We start from the raw sequence: 16,717 nt of genomic DNA on the forward strand, positions 1-16,717 counted from the left end.
TTTGTTTGTTTGTTGATCATAATATAATATATTTTAATTTATATATTATTATTTAATATTTAATTAAATAATATTTTTTATTTAATATTTTTTATTTAATATATTTTTTAATATTTTATTTAATAATATTTTTATTTAAAATTTAATTAAATATTATTTTATTATTTAATATTTTTTATTTAATATTTTTTTATTTAAAATCTATGTTACTAAAATGCAATTCTTCCAATTATATTATATATTATTATATTATAATATTATATGTATATATATATATATATTATATTATATAATTATTTCTTTTTACAATACTTTTTATTATTTGATTTTTTTGTCCCTAATTATGACTTTATTCCAATAATATTTTTACTTTATTATCTTCATATTATGATATTATAAGAATGGTGTAACATAGTGGAAATTAAATGAGTAGATTGCAAAAAAGTGAAGTGAAATTAAAAATAAGAGCATGAACAGAAAACTACATGAACTGTCATGGGGGCTAACTCTTGCATCGTGACACAAACGATGCATTTGCCCTGGAAAATATCATTCTGCAGAATGGAGTGACTCATTGCGTGTGGATTTTTTTTTTTACTGAGTCTAACTGCTAAATAACATGTCATGGGGCCAAATAAAGTTGTGAGTGCCAGCAATTTGACAAAGAAAATGGGCTTTGGCATAGAAGATGGATGGATGGGTGGATGGGTGTCTGGAATAGATTCATTGGATTCATATTATTTATTTACTTATTTTGGTATTTTGTGTCAAATGCTTGAGCAAAGACATTCATTCATTCATTTTCTATCGCTTTTCCTCACGTGGGTCACGAGGGTGCTGGAGCCTATCCCAGCTGTCTTTGGGCGAAAGGCGGGGTACACCCTGGACTGGTGGCCAGCCAATCACCGGGCGCATATAGACAAACAACCATTCACACTCACATTCATACCTATGGACAATTTGGAGTCGCTAATTAAGCTAACATGTTTATGGAATGTGGGAGGAAACCGGAGTACCCGGAGAAAACCCACGCATGCACGGGGAGAACATGCAAACTCCACACAGAGATGGCCGAGGATGGAATTGAACACTGGTCTAGGCAAAGACATAGTCTAAATTTGGTCTAGCGTTCAAGTGAAATAGAGCCCAAAAACAATCAAAATTCATGAAAACCTGTCTCTCTAACACCAAAATGGAACGGTTCTAAAAATGTAGAATTTATTTAACTTATTGATTAAGTTTTAGTTTTATTTAGTTTTCTGAATAATGTTTTTTTTTATAGAAAAAACATGCAAACTCCACACAGAGATGGCCAAGGGTGGAATTGAACCCTGGTCTTAGACAAAGACATAGTCTAATGAAGTTCATTTGGTCTAGCGTTCAAGTGAAATAGAGCCGGAAAACAATCTAAATTAATGAAAACCTGTCTCTCTAACACCAAAATGGAATGGTTCTGAAAATGTAGAATTTATTTAACTTATTAAGTTTTAGTTTTATTTAGTTTTCTGAATAATGTTTTTTTTTTTAAAGAAAGAACATGAAATCCCCACACACAGATGGCCGAGGGTGGAATTGAACCCTGGTCTTAGGCAAAGATATAGTCTAAATTTGGTCTAGCGTTCAAGTGAAATACAGCCAGAAAACAATCTAAATTAATGAAAACCTGTCTCTCTAACACCAAAATTGAATGGTTCTGAAAATGTAGAATTTATTTAACTTATTGATTAAGTTTTAGTTTTATTTAGTTTTTTGAAGAATTTTTTTTTTTAAAGAAAGAACATGCAAACTCCACACAGAGATGGCCGAGGGTGGAATTGAACCCAGGGGGTCTTATGCAAAGACATAGTCTAAATTTGGTCTAGCATTCCAGTGAAATGGAGCCGGAAAACAATCTAAATTAATGAAAATCTGTCTCTCTAACATCAAAATGGAATGGTTCTGAAAATGTAGAATTTATTTAACTTATTAAGTTTTAGTTTTATTTAGTTTTCTGAATAATGAAAACAATCTAAATTAATGAAAACCTGTCTCTCTAACACCAAAATGGAATTGTTATGAAAATGTAGAATTTATTTAACTTATTAAGTTTTAGTTTTATTTAGTTTTCTGAATAATGAAAACAATTTAAATTAATGAAAACCTGTCTCTCTAACACCAAAATTCTGAAAATGTAGAATTTATTTAACTTATTGATTTAGTTTTATTTAGTTTTCTGAATAATGTTTTTTTTTTTTAAAGAAAGAGGCTTCTTTGAATGATGAATGAACACGGTGCCGTTCCGTGGATATGATTGGTTGGTTAGTCAGTCAATGGCACTAAGAAAACAAAACATGGCTTAAGGCGACCGAGAAGGACCAGAGCAAGTTTCAAACTCCCACATCCTGTCCTCTTCCACTCCCTTCCTTTAGAGAGTGCCGAAAAGCACGCCTCACATTGGGTTTGTGTTCTTTGTCGATGCTGTTTTCACATTTTTTTTTTCTTCCCCCCCCCCTCGTCTTTTGTAACTCCTGCTCCATGGCGTTTTCTCTGGGGAGACACTCTGTGGAACAAGAGATTAGAGCGGGTGCTGCCTAGCAACTGAATAAAAATGGCAGTAACAAAAGGGGCGCTCTCACTCTCAAACGTCTGACCTACATAATCCCAAAGCTCTGATCATACAACACAACAACACGATGAAAGGCCTGCTGTGATTTAACCCTCAAACAAACACTTGCCGTCGCCGTCCCGTCGTCTCAAAGAGCCACCTAGCCTGATGCTCAACACTAAAGGGTGACTCGTGAAACTGACGCCGCCTAATTAGAAAGGAAGAAGAGGCAGCCAACACTTTTGGAAATGAGATGAATGCATTTTAAGGAGATGGCAGCAGAGTGGCAAAGGAGATTAACAGTGATCACAGTAATGCTGTTGGCTTCAGAGAGCGCCAGAAGCCCATTCATGTACGCTTCGGCCACAGGCAGACGAGCGCAGGAAGGAGCGAGCAGAGACACGGATGAGACAGCTTTTACTTCTGTCTTAAGCTCGTTGATCAAAGGATGGCGGAGAAACAAGACACTTAAAAAGGATACGCAAAAAAAGATCAAACTTTTACTTTTGAAACTTTCTTCTCCTGCTTTCTTGTTTCCGCTTTTATGACTTCTCAACAAATATGTCAGATTAACTTCAAACTTGGTACTTAAAGGCAACGGTGACGACAACAACGGTAGTAACCACATCAAAAAACTAAGTCGATGTCGGTGCCTCATTTCAGTAATAAGCATATGGGAAAATATCAGATATAATTGGTGGGCTGCACGGTGTGCGAGTGGTTAATGTTCAGGCCTCACAGCTAGAAGACCCGAGTTCAATTTCTCCAGGGACTACAGTTTTCTCCCACATTCCAAAAACATGCTAGGTTAATTGGCGATTCCAAATTGTCCATAGGTATGAATGTGAGTGTGAATGGTTGTTTGTCTATATGTGCCCTGTGATTGGCTGGCCACCAGTCCAGGGTGTACCCCGCCTTTCGCCCGAAGACAGCTGGGATAGGCTCCAGCACGTCCGCAAACCTCATGAGGATAAGCGGTAGAAAATGAATGAATGAATGAAAGAATTATATAATTGGTGGGCTGCACGGTGGTTGAGTGGTTAACGTTCAGGCCTCACAGCTAGGAGACCCCAGTTCAATTTCTCAGAGTACTCCGATTTCCTCCCACATTCCAAAAACATGCTAGGTTAATTGGCGACTCCAAATTGTCCATAGGTATGAATGTGAGTGTGAATGGTTGTTTGTCTATATGTGCCCTGTGATTGGCTGGCCACCAGTCCAGGGTGTACCCCGCCTTTCGCCCGAAGACAGCTGGGATAGGCTCCAGCACGTCCGCAAACCTCATGAGGATAAGCGGTAGAATATGAATGAATGAATTATATAATTGGTGGGCTGCACAGTGGACGAGTGGTTAACGTTCAGGCCTCACAGCTAGGAGACCCGAGTTCAATTTCTCTGGGTACTCCCGTTTCCTCCCACATTCCAAAAACATGCTAGGTTAATTGGCCACTCCAAATTGTCCATACGTATGAATGTGAGTGTGAATGGTTGTTTGTCTATATGTGTCCTGTGATTGGCTGACACCGCCTCTCGCCTGAAGACAGCTGGGATAGGCTCCAGCATGCCCACAACCCTTGTGAGGATAAGCGGTAGAAAATGAATCAGTGAATGAATATTATAATTGGTGGGCTGCACGGTGGTTGAGTGGTTAACGTTCAGGCCTCACAGCTAGGAGACCCCAGTTCAATTTCTCAGAGTACTCCGATTTCCTCCCACATTCCAAAAACATGCTAGGTTAATTGGCGACTCCAAATTGTCCATAGGTATGAATGTGAGTGTGAATGGTTGTTTGTCTATATGTGCCCTGTGATTGGCTGGCCACCAGTCCAGGGTGTACCCCGCCTTTCGCCCGAAGACAGCTGGGATAGGCTCCAGCACGTCCGCAAACCTCATGAGGATAAGCGGTAGAAAATGAATGAATGAATTATATAATTGGTGGGCTGCACAGTGGACGAGTGGTTAACGTTCAGGCCTCACAGCTAGGAGACCCGAGTTCAATTTCTCCGGGTACTCCCGTTTCCTCCCACATTCCAAAAACATGCTAGGTTAATTGGCCACTCCAAATTGTCCATAGGTATGAATGTGAGTGTGAATGGTTGTTTGTCTATATGTGTCCTGTGATTGGCTGACACCGCCTCTCACCTGAAGACAGCTGGGATAGGCTCCAGCATGCCCGCAACCCTTGTGAGGATAAGCGGTAGAAAATGAATCAGTGAATGAATATTATAATTGGTGGGATGCACGGTGGACGAGTGGTTAACGTTCAGGCCTCACAGCTAGAAGACCCGAGTTCAATTTCTCCGGGTACTCTGGTTTCCTCCCACATTCCAAAAACATGCTAGGTTAATTGGCGACTCCAAATTGTCCATAGGTATGAATGTGAGTGTGAATGGTTGTTTGTCTATATGTGCCCTGTGATTGGCTGGCCACCAGTCCAGGGTGTACCCCGCCTTTCGCCCGAAGACAGCTGGGATAGGCTCCAGCACACCCGCGACCCTCATGAGGATAAGCGGTAGAAAATGGATGGATGGATAATATAATTGGTAGAAAAAATGGTTCATATTGCCATTGTGTTTTTTTCAACCAGGATTTTAAGGTGGAAGTGATCACTCAGCAATTATTTCCATGTTTCACCTTTGGATTGCAAATTACAAATACATTGCAATTACATTGCATTTCATTGCAAATATGTAATTTAATATATATATATATATATATTAATATAATATTTGTGTTTTACTGTAAATTAGAACCTACGGTAAAGGTTATAGATATTGGCATGCCAAAGATGTCCATGTACTATTAGGCCAAAGATTCCAATATTTCTGGCATTGGCTTCTCAATGACTGACTGTATATGAATATTGGGGATTAGCATTCAAAGGTATTTAAATTTGTTGCGCTTCCTAGTCTTTTTTTTGCGTTTTTATTGGATATTCAACAAGAAGTTGAGTCCAAATGAAATGAATTCCCTTCAGCAATCACGTTTGTAAACTCTTCAGATCAAGATGAAAGGATAGAGTCTGGAGATTTAAGATTTTAAACTCACGTCTATCACATCAGATGGAAAATGGCGTCATAAATTTGTATTGAGTATTTGCAAGAATCAGACATAGTATGTTCATAAAATGAAAAACTCCCAATTTGTTAGGATTCCGGCAGAGAAATGCCCACCCATTTTCTGTGCCGCTGGAGCCTATCCCAACCGACATTGGGCGAGAATCGGGCAAGAATCGGGGTACACCCTGGACTGGTGGCCAGCCAATCACAGGGCACATATAGACAAACAACCATTCACACTCACATTCATACCTATGGACAATTTGGAGTCGCTAATTAACCTAGCATTTGGAATGTGTACCCGGACAAAAACCCACGCATGCAACATGCAAACTCCACACAGAGATGGCCGAGGGTGGAATTGAACCCTGTGAGGTCTGCGCGCTAACCACTCGACCAACGTGCCGCCCAGGTACAAGAGGTACAAGTCTTTATAAATTCATTGTTCTTGTGCAATGCATGCTGGGAAATGTGGTTATTCTATTTTTTTAACACCTAGCATGTTTTTGGAATGTGGGAGGACCCCCCCCAAACCCCCACACAAAAAGTGTAAAGCCAAATTCTTACCCCAAATTCACCTTTGAAGATCAGTGTGTAAGTGTCTGTGTGTACTGCATAATGATGCGAGTCGCAGTGTCTGCCCCATTGTGGAAGGATCGGTGTCTTAGTGTAACAGCAACTGCGGACCGGGTGTCTAATTGGAGTCCAGTTGCGTCGAGTGGCTCGCTGTGTGAACCCGGGTGTTCTCGGACTGGGCGCATATTCATGGTAAGCATCTCTTTGGGGGCTTGCAGGTTTTCAATGCACTCATTTACACATCAAAACAGCCCAGGAAAGGGATAGTGCTCAAGGGGGGGGGGCTGCAAAGGGAGGGCGGGAACGCCAATGAAGGATGCTTTATCCCCCCCCTCCCCTCAGGGGGAAAGACAAGGGGATGAAGTCTACACTGACGCTATAATGATGGACCCATGACCAGATGGATGGATTTCTCCCGTGCAGACAAAAACATGGCGTCAGCAGCTAAACTGCTGAGGTGTTTTTAAGCCTTTTTCATAAAAACAAATGTTACAAATCCTACGCAAATACTCTTATACTCCATTGCGGCAGTATCAATAAATACACTTTGAGCTCCAGGGCGACAATGAAGACGGAGCAGTTTAACTTTTTGTGCACCCCCCAATATTAAGCCTCCTGAGCCAGACCAGTAGAAGAAAAACGCCATGCAGACTTAGCCAAACTAAATGTTTCTAGCAATACTAGCTTACTCCTCAAATTGGATATTACTGCGGAATTGGGTGGAGTCTAGTGACCATTGGCTGGCTATGGTCCAGTTCTGCAGACCTCAGGTGTGTGTGTGTGTGTGTGTGTGAACTGGGAAGGTGTTCCCAGCAGACACATCACTGGTGCCAAAGAAGCCATAGCTCAAACAAACTTTTTGGACTGAACCTTCGTTCAGAACTGAAATGCTGTGCTGTCTGAGTTGTGTTGGTTTAATACAAATGTAGTTATTAAGGACCTGAAATTATTTACTAATATGGATTCCATTTGTGGAAAAAAAACAAATAATGTACACTAACTAGTTAGTGTTTTATTTATTAAACCTTAAAAAAAAGTGTTACCACTTCCACACAAAATGCGAGGATAACTATTTTCACCTTGTCATGTCAGATAAACAGAATATTTTTGTAGTTCAAGCACAGAAAACCTGTTCATAACTTTCTAAATACAGTTTTTTAACATTATTAGAGCCCTGCAGACATGAAATAACACCCCTACACTCCTATTATTCTATGTTTACACAATATTGCTAATTTGCAGGCTACAGGATCACTGCAGGGACAAAAGAGACGACTACGGCTTTAAGCATAGCATACTAGTGTGCAAACTAGTTAGTGTTTTATTAATTAAACCTTAAAAAAAAGTGTTACCACTTCCACACAAAAATGCGAGGGTAACTTTTTTTCACCATGTCATGTCGGATAAACAGAATATTTTTGTAGTTCAAGCACAGAAAACCTGTTCATAACTTTCTAAATACAGTTTTTTTTACATTATTAGAGCCCTGCAGAAATGAAATAACACCCCTACAATCCTATTATTCTATGTTTACACAATATTGCTAATTTGCAGGCTACAGGATCACTGCAGGGACAAAAAAGATGACTACGGCTTTAAGCATAGCATACTAGTGAGCTAAATAGTTAGTGTTTTATTTATTAAACCTTCAAAAAAAGTGTTACCACTTCCACACAAAATGCGAGGGTAACTTTTTTTCACCATGTCATGTCGGATAAACAGAATATTTTTGTAGTTCAAGCACAGAAAACCTGTTCATAACTTTCTAAATACAGTTTTTTTACATTATTAGAGCCCTGCAGAAATGAAATAACACCCCTACAATCCTATTATTCTATGTTTACACAATATTGCTAATTTGCAGGCTACAGGATCACTGCAGGGACAAAAAAGATGACTACGGCTTTAAGCATAGCATACTAGTGAGCTAAATAGTTAGTGTTTTATTTATTAAACCTTCAAAAAAAGTGTTACCACTTCCACACAAAATGCGAGGGTAACTTTTTTTCACCATGTCATGTCGGATAAACAGAATATTTTTGTAGTTCAAGCACAGAAAACCTGTTCATAACTTTCTAAATACAGTTTTTTAACATTATTAGAGCCCTGCAGACATGAAATAACACCCCTACACTCCTATTATTCTATGTTTACACAATATTGCTAATTTGCAGGCTACAGGATCACTGCAGGGACAAAAGAGACGACTACGGCTTTAAGCATAGCATACTAGTGAGCTAACTAGTTAGTGTTTTATTTATAAAACCTTAAAAAAAGTGTTACCACTTCCACACAAAATGCGAGGATAACTTTTTTCACCATGTCATGTCGGATAAACAGAATATTTTTGTAGTTCAAGCACAGAAAACCTGTTCATAACTTCGTAAATACAGTTTTTTTTACATTATTGGAGCCCTACAGACATGAAATAACACCCCTACACTCCTATTATTCTATGTTTACACAATATTGCTAATTTGCAGGCTACAAGATCACTGCAAGGACAAAAAAGATGACTACGGCTTTAAGCATAGCATACTAGTGTGCTAACTAGTTAGTGTTTTATTAATTAAACCTTAAAAAAAAGTGTTACCACTTCCACACAAAATGCGAGGGTAACTTTTTTTCACCATGTCATGTCGGATAAACAGAATATTTTTGTAGTTCAAGCACAGAAAACCTGTTCATAACTTTCTAAATACAGTTTTTTTACATTATTAGAGCCCTGCAGAAATGAAATAACACCCCTACAATCCTATTATTCTATGTTTACACAATATTGCTAATTTGAAGGCTACAGGATCACTGCAGGGACAAAAGAGACAACCACGGCTTTAAGAATAGCATACTAGTGAGCTAACTAGTTAGTGTTTTATTTATAAAACCTTCAAAAAAAGTGCTACCACTTCCACACAAAATGCGAGGATAACTTTTTTCACCATGTCATGTCGGATAAACAGAATATTTTTGTAGTTCAAGCACAGAAAACCTGTTCATAACTTTGTAAATACAGTTTTTTTTACATTGTTAGAGCCCTGCAGACATGAAATAACACCCCTACACTCCTATTATTCTATGTTTACACAATATTGCTAATTTGCAGGCTACAAGATCACTGCAGGGACAAAAAAGATGACTACGGCTTTAAGCATAGCATACTAGTGAGCTAACTAGTTAGTGTTTTATTTATTAAACCTTCAAAAAAAGTGCTACCACTTCCACACAAAATGCGAGGATAACTTTTTTTCACCATGTCATGTCTGATAAACAGAATATTTTCAGAATATTTTCGTAGTAGAGAATAGAAAACCTGTTGATGACTTTCTAAATACAGTTTTTAACATTACAGGATCACTGCAGGGACACAAGGGACGACCACGGCTTTAAGCATAGCATGCTAGTGAGCTAACTAGTTAGTATTTTATTTATTATTTCTTAAAAAGGGGTTCAGGAGGGACAAAAAGTAAGAATCCCAAAAAATACCACTTCCACACAAAATGCGAGGATAATTTTTTTTCATTTCTTTTTTTCTACTATCCTGCCGAGCAACAAGTTCCCAGAGAAAAGTGTGACAAGGTCATGAAAGGTCAAAAAGCAACGAGGTTATTGTAGTTTTGTGATGTCCAACAGTGATTGTTGGGACAGTACTTACAGTGAAACATCGGAATTAGATTGCTCTTGTATTTGATATGATTGTATAGTCGGACAAAACTAAAAAAAAGCCCTTTTATTTTACATCATATGACATCACTTATTTTTACACTTTTATGCATGTAAAAATGCTACTTTCAAATCGCTTGTGCAGTTCATACAGATTCTAATAGTTGAACTTATTTCATTTTCTCATATTACATCTTTATTTCTTTGTTTTCCCTTCATTTTGTTTCATTTTTTTCCACTCATATTAGCTTATCAGTATTTTTTTCTTTTCCTGTTCTGTAACTTTAATTAGAAAATGAATGCAGGGAGTGAGTGCAAGCAAATAAAATACAGATATTTAATAAATAATGAGAAGGAGTAGGATTATATACTGTAAGCTGCTTCTTCCTACTCCTTTTTGCACATGTCGCCCTGTGCAAATACAACCATTAACTTATATACCATCATTCCACTTTAACCCCGGAATAGATTGATTCCATTCATTTCTATGGAGAACCTGTTTGGAGATTATATTAAACGTTCATATAAAACTTGGAACAAAAATGTTCAGCAATAAATAATTCAGAATAAATAAATACAAACCCACGTTCCCAAGCCTATCTTATCGGTCTAAGAGGGTGCAGGTGGGACCCGCCGCTTTGTGTCTCACATAGCAAGTGTTCGGCCTCTGTGGGTCATGTCAGTGGAGTGTAATCTAGGCAGGAAGCACGCGCCCCCCGTTCAGTCATCCATGAAGTGGAACATGCGACTCCGACACCCACCAACCGAGTCCCTGACTGTGAAATCCTTCCAAGCAAAACAACTCTTTTGAAACCGTTAAACGTGATATAGTACTCCCAGTACCATAGTCCAAACCGTGGACCGGTGTCTGTAACGGTGTAGTAATAAAACCACAAAAAGGGAGGATGATGGTTGATTCCCTCCCCCTCCTCCTCCTCCTCCTATCCCGTCTTGTCAACTCAGGCATGGCGCACGTCCACAAAACGCTTGGTTTTGATTTGTAACCAAGAACTTTGAGTTTATGTGTTAATGAATTCTAGCATACGCACGTAGCGGCGTGTAATAATACACACTCACACACGAAACAATTACTGTCAAACACTGTTAATGTCTGCTATGTTTTACTGTCCAATGACTTCAATTCACATTGGCACTTGAATTGTTTGAGTCCCGTGATGTAAAAGCTATTTATTTCCCTTGTTTTATAGCTCGTGTGGGAGCACGGTGGCTCTCGTGCGTAATAAAATCGACTTCATTACCAAGATGTGAGTTGTCGGACGCAAATTGGGTTATTTACGTAATAAAAAATAATGCAATGTGTGGCTTTTCTTCGAATCAGTCCATGATTATTTCAACATGAGGGTGGCACAAGAGAATAAAAGGTGCATTGTTTTTCTTTAAAGCAAGGGGTCTCAAACTCAATTTACTTGGGGGCCACTGGAGCTAGGGTCTGGGTGAGACTGGGCCGCATCAGGTTTTATAAAAAAAACAAAAAACGCATTTATTAAAAACAGAAAAATGAACAAACTTTGCTTTGGTTCCGATTTTCTTCAAGAAAAGCTCTGATAAAACATTCCACTGTTCTCAAATATCTTAATTTTTATTTTTCTACACAAAATAAGATGAAAAATAAATAAACAAATCAAGAATAAAGAAAATCAATCAATCAGTAAGAAATAAATATAATAATAATAATAAAACGGCAAATAATAAAAACTTAAGAAACCACATATTAAAATGAACAAAGCATTATTAGAGCCCTGTAGACATGACAAAACACGACTATAGTCACATTTATACTTTTTTTATTTACAACATATTGCGCAACTGCAGGGTCTTGAGACACATGCTAACTCGCAAACTAGAGAGCTAGCGACCTAAACGGTAGCCTTCAAGTTATTTCCTTTCAACTTAAATAGCCAAAAACTTACCACTTCCACACGGATAGGGAGGATAACTATTAACAGTTATTTAACCTTTAACATGAACATTAATCAAACGTAATAATTTTTTCTGGGTACATGATACCATACAGCATCCATATAACATTAAACTTTCATATCAAGACGGGGGCCTCAAACTAGTGTCCTGCGGGCCACATTTGGCCCGTGGGCCGCGTGTTTGAGACCCCTGCTTTAAAGTTATAGTTTATACGGAAATTTGGACTTGACTCACGTCCGACATTCTACTCGGTAGCTTCAGCACGACCGCAAACCGCAAAACTGAAATGTGAGCAGCCGAGCCAAACCGAGTCACGCAACGAGGGTGAAATGTTCCCGTGATGAATCTCGCTCCATCAAAGAGTTTTCTCAAGACTCGAGAGCGGCGTGATTAAACCCGCTATTCATTAAACATTCTTAAGTGCACTGGCGCTGCATTTTAAAGACGCGCTACGCAAAACATTCTTGCCACAGTCTGTCCCTCTTTTCATCAGCCAGTCTCTTTGAGGATTATCTTTGGGGACGCCCCTGGGGGGCATTTAGATACAAGACATGAACAGTCACAATTAACTCCTTAAGCAATATTCATCTCAGCAGACGGGGGTTGGTGGTGAGGGACATTCATTCATTCATTCATTCATTCGTTTTCTAACGCTTTTCCTTACAAGGGTCGCGGGGGTGCTGGAGCCGATCCCAGCTGTGTTCGGGCCAGAGGCGGGGTACACCCTGGACTGGTGGCCAGCCAATCACAGGGCACATATAGACAAACAACCATTCACACTCACATTCATACCTATGGACAATTTGGAGTGGCCAATTAACCTAGCATGTTTTTGGAATGTGGGAGGAAACCGGAGTACCCGAAGAAAACCCACGCAAACAGCCGGAAAACAATCAAAATTAATGAAAACCTGTCTCTCTAACACCAAAACAGAACGGTTCTGAAAATGTAGAATTTATTTAACTTATTGATTTTTAGTTTTATTTAGTTTTCTGAATAATGTTTTTTTTTTTAAAGAAAGAACATGCAAACTCCACACAGAGATGGCCAAGGGTGGAATTGAACCCTGGTCTTGGGCAAAGACATAGTCTAATGAAGTTCATTTGGTCTAGCGTTCAAGTGAAATAGAGCCAGAAAACAATCAAAATTAATGAAAACCTGTCTCTCTAACACCAAAACGGAACGGTTCTGAAAATGTAGAATTTATTTAACTTATTAAGTTTTAGTTTTATTTAGTTTTCTGAATAATGTTTTTTTTTTTAAAGAAAGAACATGCAAACTCCACACAGAGATGGCCAAGGGTGGAATTGAACCCTAGTCTTGGGCAAAGACATAGTCTAATGAAGTTCATTTGGTCTAGCGTTCAAGTGAAATAGAGCCAGAAAACAATCAAAATGAATGAAAACCTGTCTCTCTAACACCAAAATGGAATGGTTCTGAAAATGTAGAATTTATTTAACTTATTCATTAAGTTTTAGTTTTATTTAGTTTTCTGAATAATGTTTTTTTTTTAAAGAAAGAACATGCAAACTCCACACAGAGATGGCCAAGGGTGGAATTGAACCCTGGTCTTAGGCAAAGACATAGTCTAATGAAGTTCATTTGGTCTAGCGTTTAAGTGAAATAGAGCCGGAAAACAATCAAAATTAATGAAAACCTGTCTCTCTAACACCAAAATGGAACGGTTCTGAAAATGTAGAATTGATTTAACTTATTGAATAAGTTTTAGTTTTATTTAGTTTTCTGAATAATGTTTTTTTTTTAAAGAAAGAACATGCAAACTCCACACAGAGATGGCCAAGGGTGGAATTGAACCCTGGTTTTAGGCAAAGACATAGTCTAATGAAGTTCATTTGGTCTAGCGTAAAGTCCTGCAAATGTAGAATTGATTTAACTTATTGATTAAGTTTTAGTTTTATTTAATTTTCTGAATACTGTTTTTTTTTTTTAAAGAAAGAACATGCAAACTCCACACAGAGATAGCCGAGGGTGGAATTGAACCCTGGTCTCCTAGCTATGAGGTCTGCACTCTAACCACTCAACCACCGTGCAGCCCAGTGGGGGACATTGCTTCCAAAATAACAAAACAGTCATAATGAGGTGAAGATGAGTTGTACAAATTTATTTTCATCCCAAAATAAAAAAATGTGCCAGTTTTTATGAAAGGCACTTTATCTCCCTTGAATAATGCATTCAAAGATGATGTTAAATTAAATATATTTACAATAAATAAACATTTATACAGATTTATACAACTAATTGTGCTGCCTCAGGGGGGGGTACAAATCCCACAATAGCTTCCTACTGCACTTTTTTGTGCAGAACAATATGGCAATTGAATACTGTTAGTGAACCATGGTGACTTGGACCTGTGGGACTCACTTTAATGGTGTCTTTTTTAGCAGCTCCTTATATTGGACACACACACACACACACACACACACGCTTGCGGGTGTCAGACGTTAGTGGGACTGTCTGTATGCAGGTCCGTCTTTGCCACGTGCAGAACAACAGCGGGTGATTTGTAGTGGCAGTGGGTGCTGCTGCAGCTCGCCCCGCTGCACGGCTTCCTGACGCTAGTCCTGTCTGTCAGTTTCCGGCTGCAGAGACCCTGCCAGGTCTGCAGGGTCTTGGAGCTCCACACCCACACCCCGCTGGTGATACCCACCACCAGAGACATGAATATCTTCAGCATGAAGACAGCCACCGTGGGAACGGAGTCCCGCAGGGAGCAGTCGCCGCCGTGTCCGTTGAAGGATCCGCATGTGGCCTGTCGGCCTCTCAGCTTCCAGTAGTCCATGTTGAGCCTCTCGTAGAAGTAACACACGATGACGCAGGTGGCGGGGACGGTGTAGAGGATGGAGTAGATGCCGATTTTTACCATAAGCTTCTCCAGCTTCTCCGTGTTGGTGCCTTCTGTTTTCATGACCTTGCGGATGTGGAAGAGCGCCACGAAGCCCGTGAGAATGAAGGACGTGCCGATGACCAAGTAACAGGAAAGCGGGATGAGAACGAATCCGGTAAGCGCCCCGGAGTCCATGCTCCCAACGTAGCACAGCCCCGTCAGCTCATCCCCGGCTACCTTTCTCATAGTAAGAATGATGATGGTCTTCAGAGCCGGGATGCCCCAAGCTGCCATGTGGAAGTAGTTACTGTGGGCTTCGATGGCTTCGTGACCCCACTTCTTGCCTGCCGCCAGAAACCAGGTGAGCGTGAGGATGACCCACCAGATTGAAGACGCCATGCCAAAGTAGTAGAGGATAAGGAAGACGATGGTGCAGCCCGTGGACTCCAGCCCCTCTTGGATGATGTAGAGCTCACCGTGCTCCCGGTCGCAGGCGATGTTCTCAGCACCCGCCACGGATCGGATAATGAAGGCCACGGAGTAGACGTTGTAGCACATGGAGAGAAAGATAATGGGGCGCTCCGGGTACTGGAAACGGTGGGGCTCCAAGAGAAAGGTGAGTACGGTGAAAGCAGTGGAGACGAAGCACAAGATGGACCAAACTGTCATCCAAATAAAAGCAAAGTCTTTGTCCCGCCTGGACCAGAACACGTCCACAGCGGGGGAGCAGCGTGGAGCGCATGACTGACTCTTCTCCACAAACTGGAACTTATCCGGGTTCTCGCATGAGCCGCCGCCGCCACTCGTGGAGCGCCCGCTGCTGGTGCCCGGCTGCCTGGGACGAGGAGGCACCGGGAGCATACCTTCACCTTTCTTACCTTCAGTTCTGGTTTCGTTTTCAGGCGCCTCCATGCATAAAGCGTTGGGGTCGTTTCTAGTGGGCAACTTGGAGCAGTCGAGGGAGTCGGGCCAGGTGTAGCTGAACTTCTTCATAATGGGGGCGCACTTTTCCCGTGCCTGCTCGCACATGGGGCGACACGCGGGGATGGAGGTGGACACTTTGTCCGTGCACATGGGGGCGTAGAGGGAACACAGGAAGAAGCGAAGGTGCACGTCGCAGCCGTACGCCACCAGCGGGGCGAACTCGTTCAGCTTAATAGCAGCCTCCTTCTGGTCGTCGTGGTTCATGAAGTTCGGCATGCGGGTCAGGTTGTATCCGATGCCCTCGCACATGGGGATGGAGATGGGCTCGCACTTGGCCGGTCTTCCTCGCTCCAGCTCGTAGGAACCGATCTCAAAGCTGGAGCCGGAAATCACCAACAGGCACCACAGGAATATCACCACCTTCAGCGGACAACCATCCATGCTCATCATGGAGGTTAAAAATGTACGTATGGAAAAAACGGGAATAAGGCTGGGATATATTTAGAGGCTGTGCTCTGCTCCCGATTACTCCCCCATGCTGGATTCTGAATCAGTCCACGCTTTAGATCACAAAAGTCTTCAAACTTGTAATCCGAATCAAAGTTCTTCTTGGAAGTCCTTCACATGACCGTCGGCTCTAGCGTGAGAAAAAAGGCAGAAGAAGCGGACCGAGCTCCGAGAGGTTGTGCTGCCGCCTCCAGGCTCCCGCACACTGAGGCTGCAAAGCCGTGTGGAGTCGGGCTTGCGTCTGGGGGGGGGGAAAGGGAGAGGAGGGGAAGGGGAGGAGCCGCGTGGATCTCACATTTCAGCCCAGGCACCCCACGCGGGAAATGATAGCACAGATGGCAGAGGACGCTGTTGCGCGCACACACACACATTCAAAGACACATAATAATGGGGCGAAACAAGCTACTCTCTATTCTAGTTTAGACAAATAACAACATCTGCTTTTGCACAAAATATGTCTTATCTGCACAAACATGTATGAAATATCATATTGAACTTTTTTAATACACACTGTCACCAGCATCATTAGTTCCATTAGTGTATCAAAATAAATACTTAATGCTTAAAACTTGTCGTCGGGTGATTCGAACAAAGGTTCTCACAAGGCGATCCATTGCAAAA

The 16,717-nt window shown here is 40.7% G+C and overlaps 1 protein-coding gene across 1 annotated transcript; it reads right to left on the minus strand.

Moving 5' to 3' along the window:
* Positions 1-13,933: 13,933 nt before the first annotated feature.
* Positions 13,934-16,375, minus strand: fzd9b (frizzled class receptor 9b). The gene has a single exon (XM_058080789.2). The coding sequence runs from the start codon at positions 16,037-16,039 to the stop codon at positions 14,276-14,278; it is 1,764 nt and encodes a 587-aa protein (XP_057936772.2). The 5' UTR covers positions 16,040-16,375; the 3' UTR covers positions 13,934-14,275.
* Positions 16,376-16,717: the final 342 nt, after the last annotated feature.

This window comes from Doryrhamphus excisus, linkage group LG8 (assembly GCF_037039965.1).
Source record: "Doryrhamphus excisus strain RoL-2023G ecotype Guam linkage group LG8, RoL_Dexc_Guam_v1.1, whole genome shotgun sequence".
NCBI classification, from domain to species: domain Eukaryota; kingdom Metazoa; phylum Chordata; class Actinopteri; order Syngnathiformes; family Syngnathidae; genus Doryrhamphus; species Doryrhamphus excisus.